The following is a 24715-nucleotide window of genomic DNA, read 5'->3' as shown; positions in this document are numbered from 1 at the left end:
TCGCGGGTGAGTATGGAGTTTTTGACGTAACAACAGTTGAAACGGCCGCGTGCAAAGAGTTAATTTAAAGAGAAATCTCGGAGACACAACATATCTATCTGGGATTATTTGAAGTAATAGAGTGACGGAACTGTCAGTATAAGGCAAGAGAAATAATAAACTCATTTATTTGTTGTCATGGACTGCTTCTCAAAACCAATAATATTCATATTCAACATTTTTACAATAACACTTATTTTATAATTTATATAATTTGTTAATAAGAATATTATCGTTCTATGGTCTGTTTGATCCAGGTTAGGAACTGCGCGGCATCTGTAAACACAACATAGTGGTTGGGATCGCACACAATCTCATTCTGCCTGGCGACACTGATGGACACCACCCCGCGTAGGTGCCATGTATCAGTGTTGCCAGAGTATTCAACCTCAGGGAACACCATGCCGCCGCCCGAGTCGCCGTTGCAAACAGAGGTACCTGGACAGAAAAAATATTTATTTAAAAATAATGATTCATGTAAGTAGGTACTAATTTACATATTCTTTCAGGAAACTCGCCCAAGATTATTTGATTATTATTTGATACCGCTACATGCATTATTTTTAGATGCGTGATTGATCTGTGACTCAAACTTTGTACATGTATGCACAAAAATGACTACGTACCTATCAAAAATAAATACATAGTGCTACGCACAGAAGTCTGTTTTCTGGAGCAGCAGTAACTTTTGAACAGTGAGCCAGGTTTTCTAGATCAATGCAACTAGTTTCTGAGAACATTGAAGAGTTTATTGAACAATAAACTCAACTGATCAATTCTTCAAATTTCAAAGTTATTTTTCAAGTTCTGAGAAAGATCTTTTCGAGTTATGTTACTATTTCACTTCTGTCAAGTAACTGGCTTATAATGATATAATAACAGAATTCGAATAAGACTTTAACAGAACACGAATATGAATGTTGAAATTTGATGAATTGTTCAAATTCTGTGAAACAACCCATCCTAAGTAAGACTTTGATGAGCTGGACACGTGAAAATAATGCCAGATGTATGAAGATGTTAATGGACATTCACTAATTAAAAGTTTAGGCATAACTTTTCAACCCAAATCTTTCATTTGTTAACCACAACTGAAATCTCTAAAAAGGGCTTACACATGTTGGGATTTATCAATAGGTCAACTACAAATTTTAACAATATTAAGTGTTAATTGTTATATTTTGCCTATGTTAGAAGCAGAGATGTGCTTTATTTCAAATAAATCCATTTCAAATGGAAATGCAAAATGGGTATTTTCCATTTTGCATTTTAAATGCTTTTCTCAATGCATTTTCCATTTTAAATGCTTTTTGCAACATTCTTCCTACTATCTCCACTCATCTTTTTTTCATAAGCCCCAAATATCAGTCGGTCCTCAACCTCGCTACAAGAAAGATAATTTACATTTGTCAAGTTGCTCCCTGGTAGGAGCCCTGGCAATTGAGTGATACCATTACAAAAAATACTGAACATGGGGCCATGACGCTGTAATATTAAACGTTAGATAGCAGTTTCTATGTTTTACGTTGGCAACATTAGTCCCGCGCAAATTTTTTGTGGTTTCATAATCTGTAGTCGTGGTGTTTTTGGATCTACCATCATGTAATATTTTTGTTCTACATTGATGTCCATTATTAAATGACAAAATTGTTTAAAAATTCTATAATTATTTTAATTGTTTGACCTGAGAAACCATTTTGCATTTTCAATGCATTTTGAAAATAGGTATTTTGCATTTTGCATTTGAAATGCTTTTCTAAAAACCATTTTGCATTTTCAAATGGAAAAGTTTTGACCCATTTCCATTTTGCATTTCAAATGGTTTTGGGTACCCATTTTGCACATCTCTGGTTAGAAGTCAACTTGAGTACAATTCTCACGTCTGGAACCCTCATTACAATATTCATGAGCAAACTATTAAAAGAATACAAAATACAACCTTACGTTTTTTTCTAAGTTTTAAGATGGGATTCCAAAAATTTTGTTGAACTACAACACTCTTTTAAATCAAATAAATATGTAAATTGTCAGAGAGAAGGATTTTCACTGACTTGGTATTTCTATATAAAATTCTAAATGATGTATTCGATAGTCCAGAATTGATAAGCTCTCGGATTTCACTACATAATACTAGAAGTTAAGATTTATTCCAGTGCACAAATTCTGCGACTAACTACCATATGTATTCCTCATCGCCCAGAATACTAATGGAGGGAAATAATTATACCGAGTCAATGAAAATTTTCAATTTATTACTGAACAAATACAAAAGATTGTTATTGAGTCAGTTCAGTTATGTATAATTTTCACTAATCGTATGTAAAAGCCCTTAAAACGGGAGTTAATAAATAAATAATCATGACCAAGTGGACAACCCAGTGACCAAACAATCCACATGCACACCGAGTAAATGGGATAATTATTTTCTTCAGGACCTGTCATCTTTAGATTAAGTTATGTGGAGGATATCATTACCATTAGCGAAGCCGGCGCAGAAGGAGCGGTTTGAGGTGAAGTGCGAGAAGAACTCCTTGAAGGACCAGAGGCAGGTGAGCTGCTCCACAATGGGCATGCGAGTCATGGCCAGTTCCTCTTGCAGACGGTTGTTCTCGTCATACCCCCAGCCCACCACCTGTAAATGGTAAATGGGCAAATCAGAACACTTTCCACGTCCGCCACCATCTTGTGAAGTCTCCCGTCTTCCCTTTCTGTTTTTGTTCTTAGAGCTCCGCTAGATAATTAGATCACCTACATCCGCTAGATCAACTGTAGTGATTAAAGCTTAAATACTTACTCACACGCAAACCAACACCCACACAATAACCACTATGTTACACTAGTTAATTTGGTTTTTATTTTTTCTTAATTTTAGTTCACTTTTCAAATGTGTTCTGATTTGTCAGTGTTATGAATTGTTATAGAACCCCTGCAAATAATATTTGCAATTATGAATGGTGGTCTTACACCAGGGCGAGACAGAGAGAATCTTCCACTCTGAAACGTGCCGCAAATATATTATATATTATTTTAAATAAGTAATTTATAAAGTAACACAAATTAATCAAATAACATTTGCTTGCGCACGCCAGGATTTGAACTCTGGATTCGTAGCCGAGGATCTGAACCACTCGACCATGGAGGCCGTGTGTGGAGATAATATGGTAAAATTTCAGAATCGCTGGACACACTATGAATATGTCAAACAAGAATACAATAAGGCTGAAACTGTCATAACACATGAAATTTTGATTGATAAAAAATGGAACTTTAATGCAACTTTTAGTATCTCCTTCGACGTGAATAGTTCTATTTTATAGTATAAGTTGAATAGAAGCGTTATTTAAAAAAAATATTTATATTAAAGGTGTCTAGCTATTCTGGAAGATAACTGATAATATATAAAGAACAAATTTTTTGCTCCAAGAAAAGGATAGAAATATTAAATGAAAAGATAGTTACGGATCCCTCCCTCCCTATGACCTTGGTGAGGTCTGTTTCACTGTCCTGCCACAGGCACACGGGCCGCACCACATTGGAGTACTCCGCGTCCTTGGTGAACTTCAGCACCGCCAGATCGGCGTAGAACGTCGAGGCGTTGTAATCCGGGTGGATGAAAGTCTTGCGAACCTGCAAAAAGTAAAAAAAGCAAAATGATTGGTTAGAGGCTGAAATTGAATGAAGTTCTAAGGTGGCCCGTACTGTACACACTCAAAAATCCTTATAATCCAATTTATTACTCCATTATCATAACTTCGTGGGTTCCTGATTCCCCAAAGTCGGAAATTTATTTAGGTATTTTTATTAAGCGCTTGTTATATGATAGCGAAATTTCGCAAACTGTCAAAATGTCTTCATTTTTTTGTCACTAGAGGGCGGTAGTTGTACATTAATGAACATGTTAAAATATAACATCACATGTGCGTTTGTCGCAAAGCAATGATCGTATAATATGAATGTGAAATATTAAGTAAAACAAACAACTTAGTAAAAAGGTATGACTTATTTGCATAACCTACTATTTTGGTAAAGCATTTAATTTGACATTTTTTATCAATGTTTCATCATTCACTTGCTGTTGTCATTAGTGTTGAGGAACATTTCCGATACATATAGTTTGTTTTACACGGTGTTCGGAAACTCGTGGTATAAACGGTAAAACCCTTTATAGGTCATAAGCTAAAAACGGATAGTTTTGAGACCTGCAACATTAAGGTTTATATTTCTTTATGTTTACAAGTTATAAGCCCTTGGGTTGTAATCATTCTGAGGTAACGCACAGAGGTCTTGAATCGAACCAACCGCCCGAAGTTCGAACATGTTGAGTAAATTTACGAAAATCGCGTCCTGGTCACTTTCTCTATAACATTATCAAAGCAGTTATTCCCCTGTAACGCAAATAAATAAAAGTACATTTTCCTTACCAACCTGTCGTTTTGTAATGAAAACAATAATTTTATATCATTTTTTTTAAATGGACACCGGTCAGAAAAAAACCCGCTGGAAAATCGAAAATTTCAAAAAAGCTAAGAAAAAAAAAGTTTTTTTCTGTTCATCAAAATGAATATAGAATACATAAATAAAACCATTAAGGGCGTATCGTTTAAAAAAAGTTGTCCTATAAAGGGATAACTTGTGAATAACCTTTCATTTATTGACAATTTTGGGTTATGACTTTTTTTATTTGAGCTTTCGTTTTCGAGAAAATCGAAGGTGGATTTATTTGGTGAATTTCTTAATTTTATATTTGATAGAATATCTATACATATTAATAACATCATTAATAAATTGACCTCGAGAAATAAAAGAAATTTTATTTTTTTATTTATATATTTGTTAAATTATTCTGTGTTATTTAGTACAACTAAACAATAATCTTTTTTCATTTATTCGTTACTTGAAGCATACCTTGTTTGGAGTATTTTTTCCGGCTGCCATGGATAAATCATAATATTGATCTACAAAGAGAAAAATAATATTGGTAATTTTTGGTTCAATTACCAAACGTGCCCTATGATAAAACGTTCACTCTCCCACTTGGTCAGAGCGCGTAAAGACAATGAATTCTCTCACACACACTTGCATAAAGATGCCGCCAGTAAACAACATGACGTTAGTGCTAACCGTTAGGAAAAGGAACGCATATTAAATGTTGAGTTTTAAAATATGACACTTGAAAAAATACAATACGTCAAATTTACATGAAAAAAGAGAATTTGTGAGTAATTACTGTTTTTGTAGCTTCATTAGATTATTGCAATGCTTCAAGTGAGTCGGTATTCTACTTTTAGACCTATTAATGAAACATTTTGATGGCATTTTCGAAATATATACGCCGTGAAACAGGGAGCGATAGCTTCAGTACCGTTCACGGGGGCTTCTCACCCGTAATAAGTAAAATACTGTGAAATGTCTTGAAAATTTGGTGCAAGATGAAGTATTTATTTAATTGTTAATATCCACAGATATCATAACGATAATAAGAGGCCGTACTTCTACAGATGTGTGTATTATATACATATTTTAAATTAAAAATATTGTGTAAAAGCGTTTTTAATGCGATAATCATGGATCGAAGTTTTAAAAGTGGGTTGTATGGTGTATCAATGTTTTTATTTTTTATAGTCGAATGCCTACAACAACTACAAAAAAAAATAGGCAGACTGAAAAATAATAGTCCATTAATTGGTATAAAAAAATATGAAGTCTGAGAATGACATACGAAAGGTAGTATTAAGCCGTTTTAGGGAGCTGTTTTCCAGCAAATCACCATTATGCCCTATAACCCACTCTTAAGAAAGTCATTCTAATTGAGGTTATATGCTATTTAAAAAAAATTATTTTGATGAATACGCATTATATTTTGAGTTAATAATCTCCAAGTTATGAGCTTTCAAATTGAAAAATGTATCAAATCTTATGTGACGTCACGAGACACGCTTCATAATTTGAATGTTATTGCTGCAGTACTGCCGCGCTAGTCATTGTATGTACAGCAAGCTTATCGGCTGGCCGCAATTGTCATCACTAGCAGTTGAAAACCCGCTCCGCGGGTTTTTTCCTGCTAGGCCCTGCGGGCGGCACTTGCTTGGGCTTCGCCCAGTTTAAGTGATACTAACAACAGTTACATTTAATAGGTACATATTAGGTCATTCACAGAGAGAGGGTGAGTATATATTGTAAATATAGATATAAATATATTGACCGGTCAGTTGTTGAGTGGGCATAGCGCTTGGGTCTCACCCGAGCGTCGCGTGTTCGATTTCTCGGCTGGCTAAGTCCTCCATCACAACACAAGCAACATTTTCGGCTTTCTGTGGTGGTAGTAGGAGATTTTCAAACATTGTTGGGTTATTCGAAACCTGGGAATGTTTGTCTTTCTTTTAAAAAAAAAAAAAAAGATTATTACAATATAGCACCCCTGAGGTGATATCTCACAAAAGCGGCGCTATACAAATTGTCCAATAAAAAATAAATATAATGTTTACATTTTATTGCGTACATATGCATTGATATACAACGGAAATAGATAAAATAATTTAATCTTATTCTTTATTTCAAACACAAATAACTTTGTTTACATCACTTTATTATATACAACCACTACATGTTTCATGAACGTAGTTCACCTCATCAGGAGTAAGTATACTCCGAAGTCAAAAATTAAATATAGATTACAATTGGAAAGAAGAAGTGGAAGGAGGGGGGAGGGGTTAGAGTGGGCGGGGTTTATCAGAATTAGGAATTACAATATCGTTAGACGGGAAAGACCAGTCGAGTCAAATAAAATCAGTTAAAAATTATTATCAGAATATTAAGTATGAATTGGCTTACAAACATGATTTGAACCCCGTCAGACGTCTTGCGCAGGTTGAACTTGCCAAGGTGCACAGTGAGCGTCTGTGCGTTGACGGTGCGTGTCGTGCCCGTGCGCGTCACGCAGTGCGCCGCCGTCAGCACATGGCGCAGTGACACCAGTGACCCGCCGCAGATGTACTTGCTGTCTACTGTCTGGAAATAACAATATTTTTATTATAAAAAATCTCAAAAAAGCTTTAACACTACGTTTAAGAGAAAAAACATTATCATTATGTGAGAAAAAATATCATAAAACATTCTCATTACATTTATGAAAAAAAACCTCAAAAAACCGTCTCTACGTAAGAAAAAGAACCTCAAGAATGTGACAAGGGAAGACCTATGTTACGATTTTTTTTTAAATCAAGGTTTAAAGGACTTCTTGACTTTCTAAAGTAAAGTGGATTTCTCTTTATCTCTGAAGCCAGAGTTCAAGGATTCAAAATCTGGTGTGAGTAGATTTGAACATACAATGTGTGTACATATAAATATTACTATATTTGCATGATGAAAAATAATTTCCAAATCACCCTGTAAGATAGGCCAACATTCAGAATCAAATCATTCTAAATGGTACTAGATCCGAATAGCCAGGTACTTCCCGACTCTCCTCTTAATCATCTCTTTCCTTCTCCACTTGTAGGGGACAACATTAACTAATATTATGTCACGTTCCTCTCACCATAGTCTGCGGATTGAACAAAACATAGCAATAGAATATAAAGAATCACCTGTGACTGGTAGAGGGCCACATGCCAGGGCCACTGTCCCTGCTTGGCGATGACCCCATTAACTATCAGGGGAGCTGCTTGGAGCGCCGTTTTACCACAAGGCTGTTGGAAAAAAATAAACATTTTTAATGTTGCAATTTGGGAGGCGGGTATGGGTACTGCCGCCCTGGGAATCATTCATTGGATAACCAACAACTCTACCATAGGTGCCAGGGTTCATGGGGTGAGGTTTGTTTAGGTTTTGGCGGAGGATGTTGGGTGGCACGTTCCAGAGTGGTAGATATTCTCAGTATCGCCCTGGTGAAAGACAACTGTTCAGAATTGAAACATAGCTTGAAATACGCTTTAGCCGTGTTTGGTGGCCAGATCTGAATTTCCAGGTACTTCCCCACCGTCCTCTTCCCAATCTCCTTCCTCTCCCCATTCACTTCAGCCTCATAACATACCACGATGAGGATGCCAGTCTTACTAGCTCCTTCTAGCATGGAGCAGTTAGGACTTTTGTTCGGTATTCACACAATGATGTGAAGACAAACAATGATGGATTAAAACTGGGGGGAGACCGACTTTTATTAGAGGCGGCCAAAACTCAAGGTTTGTAGTGTCGATGATGACATCCAAAAATTGAATTCAGTAAATATATGTAGTATTTTCAATTGATCATGTCCCATACTAACCTGTGAACCTGACTCTGATTGTCTGGAAGGGGGCCTGGATTGGGGTGGAGTGGGGTGGATCTTGGCTTCTTGAGGAATTCTGTGATCTCCCTGGAAGTAGTCGTTGGAGCTGGAGGAACCGCCTCCTCGCGCTGACTTCCTTGTGGTGCTGGGTTCCACACTGTTGATAAATAAATTATATGGGTTATTTCCCAAATATAATCGTGGGTTGTCACTGCGGTTCTAGTTACTGAAGACCGATGTGAAACCGGTTCCTCAAAAAGAAAAAACCATGGGGGGACAGGGGTGACTACAGAAATTCTGAGAAAAATTTAACAGGTTCTTCAAAAATGTTAAAACAACCGGTTACAAAAATAAACTGATATTTGGAGAAATAATATCTATGGTTTCAGTGACAGCAAAGGAACCGGTTCCATGTAATCGGGACGGCAATATCGATCTTCTCTAGTTTAGAAAAACAAAAAAACGAATATATAGTATAAGGTTTAAATAAAAGAGAAAAAAAATACAGTAACTAGTTTTTAAATTGCAGATAGCATAAAGAATAATATAATTTAGGTTCATAATACATAATTATTATACAAGCGCAAAATAAATACATAGCTTGATTGACTTGGTTATATGCAAAGGAGAGTGGTTTGCCTGATTGCCATCTCTAATGTACAGGCGCAATGTAGGCATGCTGAGTCTGTTCTACAGGTATTTTGAAGCCTACTCTAAGGAGCTAGCAGCATTGATCGCCGGTGCACATGGGTGAAACTTGACAGACTCGAGAGGATCACCCGTTCATAGTTGATGTTGGCTTTATGAGAACGGGTCGTATCTTCGACTCCGGCTACTGTGTTTACTCCTTCTTATAATCCGGGCTTATTAAAGACCTGCATTAATAAATCACTTCACACGGCCTCACAACGCTGCCCAATCGGGTGGCGAAATAGTTCCCCTGTCTTTGCACTGTACAGACAGGGGCGCTCTTGTGAGGCATCAAGTTAAAAAACTAATACAGTCTCTATGCAATGCTACCAAACAAATACAATAATGTGCAACATAAAAAATCATTCAAGTATAATGCCAACCCTACAGACCTCTGGTATATTCTGTCAGAAGGTCGGAGTATTTTCGCTTTGTAATAAAATGCAAATAAATGGAATAATTCTGAAAGTATTCACGTTCAAATTTTATTATTAGAAATAAACATATAATTTCTGAAGTATTAAAATTTTCAATACAAACAATAAAAAAGTTTTAAAAATGCCACACCTCGCGTTTTTTGCGTCTGAACACTGAACTAAAATTATTGATAAGGAAAAAATACACATTATATTAGACAAATTTGCTGTTTATTAATAAACATTATGTAATTTTATTTTGTCTCATATGAAATTAATTTTTGACAAAATTTACAAGGTCTAATGAAAATTTTTTCAAATTTCAGTTTCATAGAGGTGTGCATTTTATTTCTTCTGTGGTTAGCTTCTAGATTTGAGTATAAAGCTTGGTATTTTCTCTTTCTAACATCATTTAGATCATATTTCTAACCATGACGGTAAGGGAGACAACGATTTGTATGAGACCAATTAAGAACGGGTTGTTTCGAAGAATTTGAACAACTCTTCAAATTTCAAATTTAATTTTCAAGTTCTGTGAGAGATTTTTCAAGTTCTATTATTATTTCAGTTCTGTCAAGCAACTAGCCTATAATGATACAATAATAGGACTTTTACAGAACCAGAAAATGAATTGTTCAAATTCTCCGAAACAACCCGTCCTAGGTAAGGAGTATTGAATAATAGTGCAATAGACATTTGTTATTGGAATGTAATTCTGTAAGTAAAATAAAGTTTGGCTAATTTAGGCAAGGGACCACACACTTACCCCTAACAAAATAGAACACGGTTTCAAGTCTCCGCTTATATGGGCTGACTCTTCTATTTTATAAAAGTATGTTGGCGTCCTCGATTTGAAAGGCGCAAAGAGGATAGTGAATCAGTATTATAAAAATCTTACTCCACGTTATCACCATCATCAGTGTCGTAGTCTTGGCTCACGTTGGGCTGAGCGTTACGCGTTTGTGTGGAGGCGGAGGTCATCTGCGGACGCCGGGTGTTGCTGGTCCTGCCCGAGCTGGGGGAGAGGGGAATGAACTTGGTGGATGATTGGCCAGAACTGAAAATTTATATCACGCCAAGCGGCGGTCTACAACTTAAATATTTGCTAAATAATTGCAGGTGAAGAAAGACTTGAATAAATAGAAGAATAACAATAAAACTGCTGTTTCACATAATTTGAACAAATCGTCAAATTACAAAGTTAACATTCAAGTTCTGTTACTATCCAAGTACTGTGAAACAACCGGCACTTGAATTTTATCATTGAAAATTGATGAATTGTTAAAATTCTATGAAATAATTTGATTGTTACAATTACAAAGAAAAGAATACTGTAAAGATATCTATCACATTTTTGACTGAGTGTAGCTAATTTCTATTTTAACTCGACCGTTTCTGTTTAAAGATAGTGGCCATTTTAAAATTCATTAATTTTGTTTTTCTAAATGTGATATCAGCTTGCTTATTTGTATTATCTTATTAGCATCTTTTCAATATTATGGTACCTAACTGACAAAAGAAATTAAAAAAAAAAATTGTTATTAAGATAGTGACGTTTCTTTGGACAAAATTTTTAATTTCTTATTTTAAATATTTTTATATATAAAATATACGGTTTATAATTAAGTAGGGAGGTATTTATGTACCTATTTATAAATCTTACGATTTATCAAACCAGAGAAAATCAGAAATATACTTTTTTGGATGCGAGGTCTACTGTTCACTGAACTACTAGTTATTTACAGAATACCAAATTAACTTTGATTTTGTTTTTAACACTCAACATCCAGTTATTTGACATCAGCCGTGACGTGTAATGAGACAATTTTTTTGTTTGTTTTTTAATTTAAATAATTTTTTTTTAATTCAAACCCTTTATTTGTGCCTGTTGAAAAAGAGAAATTGTTTTGTAACTTACTTTCCATTTCCAGATGGTCTTGAAGAAGGATATTGTTGTGACGGTGTTATTCTACTTCCCTGGATACTGAAAATGTAAAAATATCACTAATTAAAAAAATACTAATAAAAAAATGTAACTTTCTTACTTAGATTACTGCTTTTGTATTCCAACGTAATTTTATTTATTATAGTTACAGAAATATACATATTTCGCTAATCATATTATTATAATGAAAACTTACGAAGTTTCTCGAACTGCCGGCCGACTGGTCAGAGTTCTTCCCTGATCATTAGTTTGCGAATAACTATGAGACACAGATGGGACTAAACTTAACGCGTATGGGTTCTCTCTTTCACCACTATTATCTCTAATGTAACTATCTTGATTGTCATATCCTCTATCGGGACTTCCGGTTGTTCTGACATTCCCTGTATTGGAACTGTCTTGGTTGTTATACCCTCTATTCGGACTGTCTTGGTTGACATTCCCTCTGCCATTATTATCTTGGTTGTCATACCCTCTACCGGGACTTTCGGTTGTCCTGACATTTCCTCTACTGAAACCGTCTTGATTGTTATGCCCTCTATTGGTACTGCCTTGGTTAACATTCCCTCTACTATAACTATCTTGGTTGTCATTCACTCTACCGGGACTCTCCATTGTCCGAACCCGTGGAATTTCTGTTGTACGGGCTCTACCAGAATTCTGAGTATACACACCCTCTTGACTTCCAGAGATTGAAGGGTACACGACTGCCGTATTAGTATTTTCTCTTTCATTGCTGTTATCTCTATTGTATTCCCTATTATCATTATCTCTGTTGCCATTGCCTCTGTTGATGTTTCCTCTTCCCGGGTTGGATTGTACAGGCAACACAGATTGTATGAAGTGTATTGATGAGGGACATATTTGTTGCCCATTTAATCGCAGTGTTTGCACCCTCGGCGCTAAGTAAAACGAGTTGTAAGTAACAGAGATTGTGATCTGCAGATGGGTTCCAGGATTTATATTCTGTTGCTTGTTTTCTATTTTGTATGACAAGTTGTCTGAAGATGAGACTTCTCCAAATGAGCTCTGGAATAGAAAAAGGGTGTACATATTATTAAAGGTGTTGCTAGTTCATGTTGAAAGTCTTATCTTTACAGGGCTACAATCTCAACTTAAGGTCGACCATCATAACATGGGCATGTGCCTAGCATGGTGGTCGAAAAATCCTCAATACATGTAACAAATAATTTAAATGAATAAATAAACTTTAAAAAAAGGTTGTGATGCTGAAGAGTGAGGGGAAAATGCAGGGGGAAGGAGGTGGCGAAGAAGGTTTGAAGCATCGCTAAATATAGTCAGAGCCATTTCAAGCCAAGTGTGGATCTGGATGGTGGTGACTCACCGGGGCGATACTAAGATAATATGAATCTATCTGGTGGGTGATAAGAACTTTGCAGCATTGAATTTTGTGAAAATAAGCTAAATCAAACATTTGCAAGAAACACTCAAATGGCAGGTAATCTGAAAAGCTCGAAGCAGATGGCACTGGTGTGGTTAGATATCATTTGCATGATATGACAGCCATGTGATACAGTTTAAAAGATATTGTTTTAAGGATATAAAGACATGTTTTAAACGGTTGATAAATATGGTGGTTACAGTGTCAACAAGTTATTAAAAAATGAATTGAGAAATATAAATGCAAAAGTAATTGGGAAAAGGATAACTTGGTTTTTTTTACAACTGCAACCTATTTCAGATCGATTTTCCTATGAACTATGTATGTATCGACTATCTACATATATTTTTAAAAGAATAAGACATAATAATAATAAGAACATTTAACTACTATAATAATAAATTTGCAAATATAGACACTCGTGCTGACATATTCACTGCTAGTTACTATCACTACAGAATTTCATTGTATCACATTCTAACTCATATTCACGACTGTTAAATTGATTGTACCTAATATATTAATATTACTTGCGTGGCAACTTTTCCTTATCCCTCTCCTCCCCTTTCCCGTTCCAACCCAAGTCTATTTAAGTATAGTTATAATCACATTTATTTTATTGCTGTTTATTGTTGGCATATTATAGGTTTATCGTTTGTTGAATTTACATTCATATTATTATTTTTCTTATTTGCTGCTTTATTCTGTTTTTTTTTTTCTATTTTTATTAAATATTCTAGTTTACAGGTTAGTTTTATGTTTCTGAATATCTATCTGTGAACATTAATAATTGGTCTGTTTTTTTGTTATCCTCTTACGCATATTGTATTACTAAGACTGCTATGTTCCTCAAATAAATAAATAAAAGATGAGAAATAAATTTTTCTGTTTTTTTTCAGATTGGCGGTTTGCGACAGAAATAACAATTTTCAGACGTTTTCTGAACTAAAATGTTGAAGACTGAGGTTAACTCAAGTTTTGATGTTTTTTCTAATTAGATTATACTTACGATTATAACAGATTCCAGAGGCTTCACATAGTCTGATAAAAGTATTAAATGTTTATTATTGCAAATTCGAGAATTTTATATTTGATTATATTTATGTATTTTTAAGGCTCCACTTTTTTCTCAACTGGTCAACACCTGTATATAGGTAGAAAGCTATATACAGATGTTCTCAAGGAGCACAAAGTCACAATACAATATTGATATTAACTTACAGGCACACCCGGTACATGGTTGGTGCTCCTCTCAAATAGACTTTATAATAGAGCGATCATTATCAAATTTATACACCATGTTGAATTTTATGATGTACATGTACAAACATAGGAATATAACTTAGATGTTGTTTGGAAGGCGGCCTAGTAGCGACTGGACCACCATACACATATGAACAAAGTATACTCACACTAAGAGACTCCGCCCTCTTGTCCAAGATGACATCAATCCAGACACCGTACAGCTGCACGTCCGTGCTGATCTTGAGGCCCCCGTACCACTGCCCTTGCACCGAGGAGGTCCCATCGTATGAGAACACGGCGGGGCAGGGCGAGGCGGGCATTGAGGAGACATATTGCTGACCCTCGGCGAGCAGAAGGTTGGCTAATACTCCCACTATTTGCAGTAAATTACTATATTTAACCTGGGAACGTAAAAGATGTTGGTAAAGTTGCCGAATTCCGCTGCACGCTTAATATGCAAAAAATATAAATAACACTTCTCTCAACTTAACTTATACAATAAAACAATTATTTATGTCGGGGGAGAAGGTAAAAGATCCATAAGTTCAATTATTTATGTCAGGGGAGATGGTAAAAGATCCATAAGTTCAATTTTTTATGTCAGGGGAGATGGTAAAAGATCCATAAGTTCAATTATTTATGTCGAGGGAGAAGGTAAAAGATCCATAAGTTCAATTTTTTTCTCAAATTTCATGTTTTGACATTGACAGATAAACAGCCATTTTTTTTCTTGTTTATATATTATGATCCGAGTTGAGTTTGAAGGTTAGGAAATACGCATAAATTATTTACATAACCCAAACTAAGAACCTATTTTGTGCATATTTTTCCCATCTCCCCGACCTAAATAGTTGTTTCCAGGGTTGTTTTGGTAGTTGTTTCTAAAATTAAAAATTTCCCAAATGCAGTCAGATTCCTTTCATAGTCATTGAGGTAAATCAGAAGGTTTTATTTAAAAATATTTCGTATAATCCGTGTCCAGCGGTTCCGAATAATTACCGTTTCCAGTAGTAATTAAGTTGAAATCAAGTGTTATTATTTTTTTTAATGCGTATTTAAGCATACAGCAGAATTCGGCGACTCTATCAAGATATTAATGTCAAATTAGGCCAACCATAAATAAACCAGGCCAACAATTTCATTCGAACCTTACTTCCTTGTGAGAGAATTCAGAAATGTCACAAATGTTTTGAATTTTTATTGAACTCCTAAAGAAATACCATCTCCTGCATATTGCAGACTTGAAAGGGTTTCTTTATAAACGTAATTATGCTTTCTGGGTCATCAGACTCAAAGAGTAGTATCGAAGGTGTTGATAATCGTGAACCTAAAAAGGTCCATGTAGATAATATTTTTTTATGTTTTTATAATTTTTTTTTACATGGTTGACTTTGACGTGTTTGAATTTTTACTTGCGTCCATACTTCCATAGATATACCTGGATATACCTTGTGTTGCCTTGTGTCTACTTTCATCTTTTATCTATGGAAATGGGAATTCTAGGTTCCTGATATTTATGATCCTGGCAAGTGATGGCATAATCGAAACACCCTATTTCAAAACGCTGAAATAATCGGAGATTATTGAGATCGCATCAAAGAATCGGGGGATTTAATTCAATATTATTTAATAATCAATTATTTCTTGTTAATTTTCAATAACTTATAAAATGTTATGCTGAGGTTTTAGAAAAAGTATGTATTTGATTTGATGTTTTAGATTTTGATCAATACTATATAAAATAATAATGTATTATATGGAACAAGACTTCGTTTTCACGAGGGTACGTGTGAAAACGAAGTATTGTTGAATGTAGGAAGGTCTATTTAAACACCACCGCTTTAAAATACAATTATTATTAAAAAAGTTATGATAAACAGGTAGGTATATAAGATGAGAGCATTGTATTAAAATTTGCAACCAGTCATGAAATTTTCCAGCTACCGTAAAATTCCATTTAAATAGGTAGGTAAGATGACTGTCCTCTTCAATAAAAGATGTCTTCTTAATAAATGTGTGCACACATTGTTCGTGTTAATGTGCAATTAAAACACTTAAGAAATAATATAATTTACCCAGAAACACCGTGTTAATATACTTAGTTAGATAGAGAATATGTGCTTTCGAATATTAATTACCGATATATTTTTAAAATGCATATTCCCTCTACCATATATTGGTTGTTATACCTTCTATTGGGACTTTCGGTTGTCCTGACATTCCCTCTACTGAAACTTTACGCCATTTGCGGTTGCTTCGTTCTTTTCCCATAAGTTGAGGTTCAGTAGTTCAGTTCGGTAGTTCGGCTCGCGTACATTACATGGAACGTTTATGAAAAGAGGGAGAGATTTTGAAGAAGCTAAAGTGATATTCCCCTTTGTGCAACTTACAGCTTCATTCGCACAAGGATTTTTTTTCGCCATTGAATCACTGAACGACGTTGTAAGTTGTCAATTTATTGAGTTTATTATTATAATTATTTTTATATATATTTTTACTTCTTCATACTACAGACAAACATTCCTGGGTTTTGATTTTTTAACCCTTTTGGCAATTTTGGGAGATATTCTTCACAAATCCCCGTAGAGTCATTTCAGGAAATATATATTCCAGCCTGACACCGTCTCATAAAAGTTATGCATTATCTCATTTTGTATTACGGTTAGATATGTGATTTAAACAGTGTTAGAAAGAAAGAATACCGCGCTTTCAGTTTACGCATAGAAACTTACCTTAGACCCTCCTGAAAAAATTAAATAATTCTTTGAAACATCAAATTTACAGAACATAGTGACACGATTAATACGCATTTTTAATAGAAAACCCACAGTGTATCAGTTAGATAATACTGGGAAGTAAGTATTTCAGTTTCCGAAAATGGAAAATAATGCATTTCGGTAGCTATTTTGTAAGAAATACGTATAATTTTATGTCTTTTCTTCACGCCGTTTTTTGACATAATAATTTAGGCTAACGGCTAAGGCTATATTTTTTAACGTTTAGAGCAGAGTTTCACGGAAGAGCGTATTAGTTTAATAAACACATAATACAAAATATTTGAGTTGTTATTGTTTTCTTACCTTAAAAATATCGATAGTCTTTCTGCAGGACAAATGCACTCTCAATTTTGTATTTTGATATGTTAAGCTCTCTGAAACTCGTTCCAGTAGATGGTTAAAGGAAGTGATAGACATTCTAAAATAATTAAAGAACTTTAGTTCATCACTTCTCAACTCACCAATTAACACTTGGAAAGTTCCTACAGAAAATCTTTCAGCTATGATTGGGTGAACCCAAAATATTCTTTTCACTTTTTTCCTTCTTTTTAATAAGTACCACATGACAACAAGAGCTTCGTCTATTGAAGAATGAGCAAATAAAATGTTTTGGTTGAATTGACAATTATTTTTTTTCGTAGAGTAGGATCCGATTTTAAAACGGATGTGTGAACAGGGCCATAGGGCATCCGATTTTAAAACGCGACCCGCCTCCGATTTCGGAAGTGGGAACGGGCCCTTAGGGGTTAAATACAATTTTTATAAAATAATAATACCTGGATAACTTTTATAGCGCCGTTTTTGTGCAAAAACACCTCAAGGGCGCGTTAGTGAAAAATGCTATTTTACATAATATATGATGTTACATTACAAGTACAGTTATTAGGTATACGTAATATTATGTACCTACACAATAATACTGTCATTTGTTTTTTCCTCTTCTGTAAGCGGAAGCTTGTGTTTAAAAGAGGAGTGAGCATTGTGATTATTAGAATAATTTTAAATAGTTATGTTTTAAGTAATTCATTTGTATACAAATTTAGATAGATTAAGTTGACGCGGATGAGTTTTTTTTAGATTGAACATTGGTCTTTAATTGCTTTTACTAGGCATTAATTTATCGTCTTTAATTATTTTGTTTTCGGGTAGGCTGTTGAAGTATGGTTTTTCCCTGTTGATGTTGTGCAAATGAGAAGTTATATTTATGTGACGGTTATGTTTGTTTTTGTTTTTGTGTGCGTCTTTCAGTTAAAAACCAGTTTCAGTTGAATAACCAGATAATTTTAGAAACATTCCTACTACCATAACTATAAACGGAAAATGTTGCTTGTGTCATGACCTGACAGAGGCCTGTGAGAGGATTCAAGGTTCACATGTCAATTAATTCCGACAAATTCGTAACTATAATATCCCTTTTTAAAACTGTTGCACGGAAAAACATTTTAAGTTATTCATATTTAAGCGCACTTGAAATGAAATGACACTAATGAAATAAAAACAATATTTTTTGTTTAAGACCACGAATTTTTATTAATTTTAAGACCGACCGGTTTCGCTACACTCGAGCATCGTCAGGGTACAAAATTAAACTAATCAATAATACAAAATGTGTCATTATATATACATACAGTGGGAGATAGAAAGTAAAACCAAAATGAAACAACAATATATTAAAAGAAAACAATTAGTGGATATAAATATTATAATAATAGAGAATAGTCATTAATAATTGTAGGGTGATTAAGGGATACTGGGAATTTTTACAGTTTACAGGGAATATTCCCAGTATTGGGCTTTTTGACAAATCTAATTGATTATTCAGAATTAAACTTTTGGTTAAAAAAAAAAAAAAAAGTAATGACACTAAACTGCGCTATATAAATGCCATGTTATTATTATAATAAGTATCTTCTTATCATTGAGTAAATTAGTATTTTACGTAAAACGGTTTGGAAAATTTGTAAAACGTTTTTCAACTTTATCATATTCAGTCTAAACGATCTGAGATTTTATTAATGTGTTCTTCAGATTCAATTAATATTCATGGTGTCGGGGGTAAAGTGCGCTAACTTTTGGAGTTTATTCTACACGATGGTAGAAGTAAGAAAGGAAAATTCAAAAAAAAACTTTTTTTGAATTTCCAATGTTTATTTTCCCATAAAAACTACCTTAAAACGTAATTTGAATAACGGAAACGTAAACGTTTAATTTTTTTTAACCTTATTTACTTGTACTATCACGTGAAATGTTAGCGCTGAGCCAAACGGAGTCTGGCGCTAATAAAATTTTGGCGCTCCTTGTCAAAACTAACACTAACACTGTAATCAAACATATTTGGATGATTTTTGAAATTTGTGTAGCGCCGTTTTATGAAAAATAATCTCGAGGGCGATGTGTAAGGTTATCAGGCTTGAAAAGTCGGCGCTCGGAGCGAATTGCTCCAATTGCGCCCGCATAGGTCCGGCCCTGAGCTTGACTATGTTGCCGTTTTGCTTCTCCTTAAAGAAGCATTAATGAAGGCATAATTAATTTTCCTAACCTTTCAATAATGAACTCATTTAATTGAACAATTTACAACATAAATATGCATAATACGGTTTACCGCAGTAATTTAATAACTGGAAATAAAATGCCCGTGCTTACCAACTAACGTAAGAAAATATTATCTACAGGGATCTAATAGTCATGTTTTGTCGTGTACGTGAATTCGCATGATAGAATCAATTGCAATTTTCAGATTCGTAATAGAGAAGGTAGTGGTCATTTTAAAATATAAAACGCGTAATTGTTCGTTATCTCTACCGTAGCAGAAAAATTGGATTGTTAGCCACCAGAGATGTGCTTTATTTCAAATAAATCCATTTCAAATGGAAATGCTAAATGCAAAATTTCCTTTTAAAATGTTTTTCTAAAAACCATTTTGCATTTTAAATGCTTTTCTCAAGGCATTTTCCATTTTAAATGCTATTTTGCAACATTCTTCCTACTATCTCCACTCATCTTTTTTTCATAAGCCCCAAATATCAGTCGGTCCTCAACCTCGCTATGAGAGATAATTTACATTTGTCAAGTTGCTCCCTGGTAGGAGCCCTGGCAATTAAGTGATACTATTACAAAAAATTCTGATTCAAATACTGAACATGGGGCCATGACGCTGTAATATTAAATGTTAGATAGCAGTTTCTATGTTTTTACGTTGGCAACATTAGTCCCGCGCAATTTTTTTGTGGTTTCATAATCTGTAGTCGTGGTGTTTTTGGATTTACCATCATGTAATATTTTTGTTCTACATTGATGTCCATTATTAAATGACAAAATTGTTTAAAAATTCTATAATTATTTTAATTGTTTGACCTGAGAAACCATTTTGCATTTTCAATGAATTTTGAAAATAGGTATTTTGCATTTGAAATGCTTGTCTAAAAACCATTTTGCATTTTCAAATGGAAAAATTTTGACCCATTTCCATTGTGCATTTCAAATGGTTTTGGGGACCCATTTTGCACATCTCTGTTTGCCACTAAATTAGCTGAAATCTATATAGCTTATCTTTTTCTTCGTCTAGAATTTCTAGATCAACACAACAGCTGGGAATGCGACGCTAACATGCTCAGAACGGCATCCATTGCCCTGGTTTTCTCAACAGCTGAATACTGTGCTCCAGTATTGGCTAGAAGCGCCCACACTTCCATGGTCGACGTTCAGCGTAATGCCACAATGCGACCCACCAGCGGGACTTTAAAATCTACTTCTTCCCCTTGGCTCACCGTACTTCAAACATGACCCCGCCAAATATCAGGTGAAATATTGCAACACTGGGGGAATAGTCCAGTGCAATTAGCGATTCGCGATCGTAATTATTCCGGTAGTCGTTAATAAAGTAATTTAATTTAAGGCATTTTTATTTGGAGTGTTGCGGAAAAACCCCATTAATCAGTGATCCGTGAAGTAAAAAAGTTTGGCAGACACTGCTCTAGTATCTAGTAAAATGAAGTCCACTCTTATAAATACTTATATATATATATTATAATCTTTACCTACTTACTGGTAATACCAATACATTATGAATCATAATTATAATGATAATGACGTCTGATTAATTAAAGTGTAAATAGGATATGCATTCAATATCGACCAAGTGGGTAGGTACCTACACTCCAACATTTTATAATGAAACAATTAGCAATGATTATGCATACGTTTCATATAAATAGTTTGAGAATTGCTAATCTATATTGTGCTGTAGCAGATATACTAGGATAAAAACAATGCAACGCCAACACAATATTCTAAGTGTGTGGCAACGTTTGGTCCATATCTAATACTCTAATATTTATATACAAGTTAAAAAATAAAATGTTATCAGATTATATGTTAAAAAGGGTTAGTATTAAGTATTAATAGTACAGTCCATGGCTATCCTACGAGAAGCTACAACGATTTTAGGCTTCCCAAGACAAATTTTTCGGCAACACAAAACAATATTTATTTATTACAAAGGTTTCAAAATGTTCAATGAACATTAAAATAAATGTTAAGGAAGCCAAAGGTCTTGCAGTTTTTCGTGGGTCCCAACGTTGTGAAGTCCACATATTAATACGTAGGTAATAGAAGTGATTTCTCTCATCCAAAATTTAGGCGTATTAGATCTGTCAAAGAATTTATACATAAAAATTCAAAAATCAGTCATTTTAAATACATGTAGGATCACGAAAGATTTTTCAAATATTTATATTGAGGGTTCAGTAGGATTTATAGGTCCAATTAGAAGTTCTACCCTGTGATATGAAAATATCTGGAATTATTTTCCCATTTGATCTCTGGTGATTTGACGTGTTGTATTTGTATTATTTTGTGTTTATTATGCTTATACAGGGTGTCCGGAAACTCGTAGTACAAGCGGGAAACTGGTGAATCTACATCACATTTGGAGTCGATTTTGTAGTATATTTTTTTTTTATTAGAGCTTTCGTTATCGAGTAAATCGAGTTTGAAGTTGATTTTTTTTTTTTTTTTTTTTCTTTTTTTAATCAAATTCTTATAAATTATTACTGAAGATCAAAGTACCCAACTAATTAAAACTATTTGAAAGTAAAACAAATGAAGAAACTCGGATTTGAACCATTATTTTGAAATCATCCTTCATTTAACCCGGTGTAATCATAAAATATTTCTGCTCTGCAGGGTTAAAACATCTGTTGTTCAACCCTAAACACCAGAAAAAAATTTAACCCTAAAATAGCCGAAAAATATTTTTTTTTGGTTTTTTTTTTTTTTTTTTTGAAAATGCTCAAATCAAAAAACTTTATGTTTTTTTGGGTTCCCCATGTGGTGTAGATTCTCCAGTTTCCCGCTTGTACTACGAGTTTCCGGACACCGTGTATAATGCACTTGCATAATGTGGATTGACTAGATGATCATTTGTGGAAAAGTGTGTGGAAGGGATTAGTTTTTCCTGTGGGGAAGATTTAAACCGAACATAAAATCGGAAAACAAATCTTTTTCTTACACTCGATATAAAATGTTAGAACTAAATAAAATATACTTAAAAAAATAGCATCCAACCTGGAGTATTTTTTTAATTGGTTTAGGATATAGTCACTTAACTAGTCCATTCATTCACAAAGTGGTCTATATCGATTTTTAGACCTGCAGAGAATCCATTTCAATGAAGAAAAAAAAAATTGGGGGTTTATCGCAGGGTCGGCCCTGAGCTAACGCGGGTAAAATTTTGACGCGCCATGTCAAAACCAGTAGACAACTGGGCCCTAGGCCCTAGGTAATAGGTAGGTTATCACTGTGATCAATTACATTGGGATGATTTGTATTTTTGTGTAGGGCCATTATTCGTGAAAAATAATCTCAAGGGCGATGGAACTTGCATGTTTGATACCAGTAGCAACGCGTTGCGCCCATACGCCCAATAGCAACGTTTGACCAAACTTGTAAGACTTTTATTTGTAAATACGAATGTCAAAGACTATGCCAGTGATGTGTTTTCTAGGTAAATCGAAAATATCGTGGGAGTTATTCATCTCGAAATTCCTCAGCCACCCCCCACATTATTTTTAAATTGTGGGGAATTATTCTTCAAGAATTCCCTAGCCATACCATCACTGGAGTATACCCAAAACAGAAAAAACGGCACTTGGTCTACGGGAAAAAAAAGCTTTAGGGACCTTGCGCACTAGTCGCACTAATTATCTGTAAACATTTTTTTTTTTTTTAAAGAAAGACAAACATTCCCGGGTTACGAATAACCTGACAATATTTGAAAATCTCCTACTACCACCACAGAAAGCTGAAAATGTTACTTGTGTTGTGATGGAGGACTTAGCCGGCCGAGGAATTGAACACACTACGCCTGAGTGGGACCCAAACGCGATGTCAACTCGGCCACCGACCGGTCTTGTCATATTTTTGTATCAACGGGTTTCCAACAAAACATTTTTCCTACCTTTTTACCGCATTATTGTAAACAATGCCAACACCTTAAAGTTTGATTGTGAAGACATTTAAACACAGTTTTCGGTAAATATTTCATTTATAACGAATGGTTTCCAAAAACATTTAAAACCCTGCTGTATGACAGTATCGTAGGTCGGGGATTACTTCCGAAATACTTTTTTTTACTTATCGTGTACCCCGAAATCCGCAGCACAAACACACACACATGGGACGGGAAAAACAAATCAAATAAGACTTCCCTTCAGAAAAAAATCTAGAGTCAAAAGTTGTTGATGTAAAGAGCAATGGTGAGTTATCAAAAGAATTAAAATTCTGCCTGTTTGTGCAGGATTTCACCATCATTTTGAGAATTTATCCCAGAAGGTGTAAGTAGATATTCAATAGATGCATATTATTTTTATAGAAAATAGGTGTTTTGTAATCGAATCGTAAAAAATATTTTCGGGCGCTTACATTGCTAACGCTGGCTAAACCTTTTGGGATACATCAAAATAATTTACTACGGAATTGCATATCGTAAAAAGTTCACTATGGCGTATGTCTATCTCCTAAGAATAACCCCCAGCAACACCGGGTACACGTCAGATAAAACAAGTTCCCATAAAGAAAAAAAGCAATAAATTAAGATTCAATGAAATCAACCTTATCCATGCTAGATATGCATGATCTAGTCCAAAGACGCAAAGAGATCGAGCAATAATTAATAATAGAATATTTCTAGATCAGGAAATAAATTCAAGTACTTGATAAATATTATTAATAATTATTTGTAACCTTGTTTTTTTGTTGTTTTCATACCCACCACCGTATTCAAACATTTATTCCAGAATTTCTTGAAATTTGTAATTACAAGTTGCAACTAATACTTAGAAATACTACAATAATACACTATATACGAAGATATATACATAAAAAAAAACAGATATTAGAAGTTAAATGGGCTATAGATTCAATCGTTGATTAAAATCATATTAATATACGAGAACCGACTGAATTAATATGTTCAGTACAAGGTATTTTTGCGAAAATATAATCGGTAAGTATAAATGGATGCATTCTCGATTTTTTCTCAGTTTCTAGCTGAGGATCTTCGATTATCTTTAAGTCGTAATAGTAATATACCCAGGTACCTACTAGGTACCTATACACAAAAGTTTGCTAGTCTAGGAGGGTCATGGGAGAGTCGTTAAACCAATTGTTTTTATACCCACCATATTCGTACATGTATTCCAGGATATCTTGAATGCACAAATCTAAACAAACACAAAACTATCACAGTAATTTTTTTTTTAAATACACAAAGACTTATGAGTTTGTGGCGGCGTAGTTAAGATTTTTCCTACACGATTAAAGAAAACTGCGGGTCACTTGCGAGATAACATCATTACTAATGAAATATTAATTGCATGTGGCGGTAATTTCTGTCACTTATGCATTTTATCTAGTTAATTATAATATTATATGAGA

General features: G+C 34.3%; 1 protein-coding gene across 3 annotated transcripts; it reads right to left on the bottom strand.

The window, feature by feature from the left end:
- Nucleotides 1-175: 175 nt before the first annotated feature.
- On the bottom strand, nt 176-24715 carry LOC149413197 (uncharacterized). 3 transcript variants are annotated; one of them, XM_089645594.1, is made up of 11 exons: nt 24460-24715; nt 14171-14404; nt 11553-12385; nt 11330-11395; nt 10310-10468; nt 8303-8462; nt 7626-7727; nt 6871-7047; nt 3499-3666; nt 2515-2671; nt 176-477 (listed from the first exon to the last, which is right to left on the bottom strand). In XM_089645594.1, exons 1-11 carry the CDS (start codon nt 24460-24462, stop codon nt 269-271), a joined length of 2268 nt encoding a protein of 755 aa, XP_089501720.1. In that variant the 5' UTR covers nt 24463-24715; the 3' UTR covers nt 176-268. The 3 variants fall into 3 exon arrangements, with proteins under 3 accessions (XP_089501720.1, XP_089501718.1, XP_089501719.1); XM_089645592.1 differs by lacking the exon at nt 24460-24715 and adding an exon at nt 17084-17202; XM_089645593.1 differs by lacking the exon at nt 24460-24715 and adding an exon at nt 17084-17202 and having other exon boundaries at nt 10310-10426.

Source organism: Hesperophylax consimilis, chromosome 22, assembly GCF_061612785.1.
Source record: "Hesperophylax consimilis isolate HC1 chromosome 22, BYU_Hcon_1.0, whole genome shotgun sequence".
Classification (NCBI taxonomy): Eukaryota; Metazoa; Arthropoda; class Insecta; order Trichoptera; family Limnephilidae; genus Hesperophylax; species Hesperophylax consimilis.
This window is presented reverse-complemented; position numbering and strand designations above follow the sequence as displayed.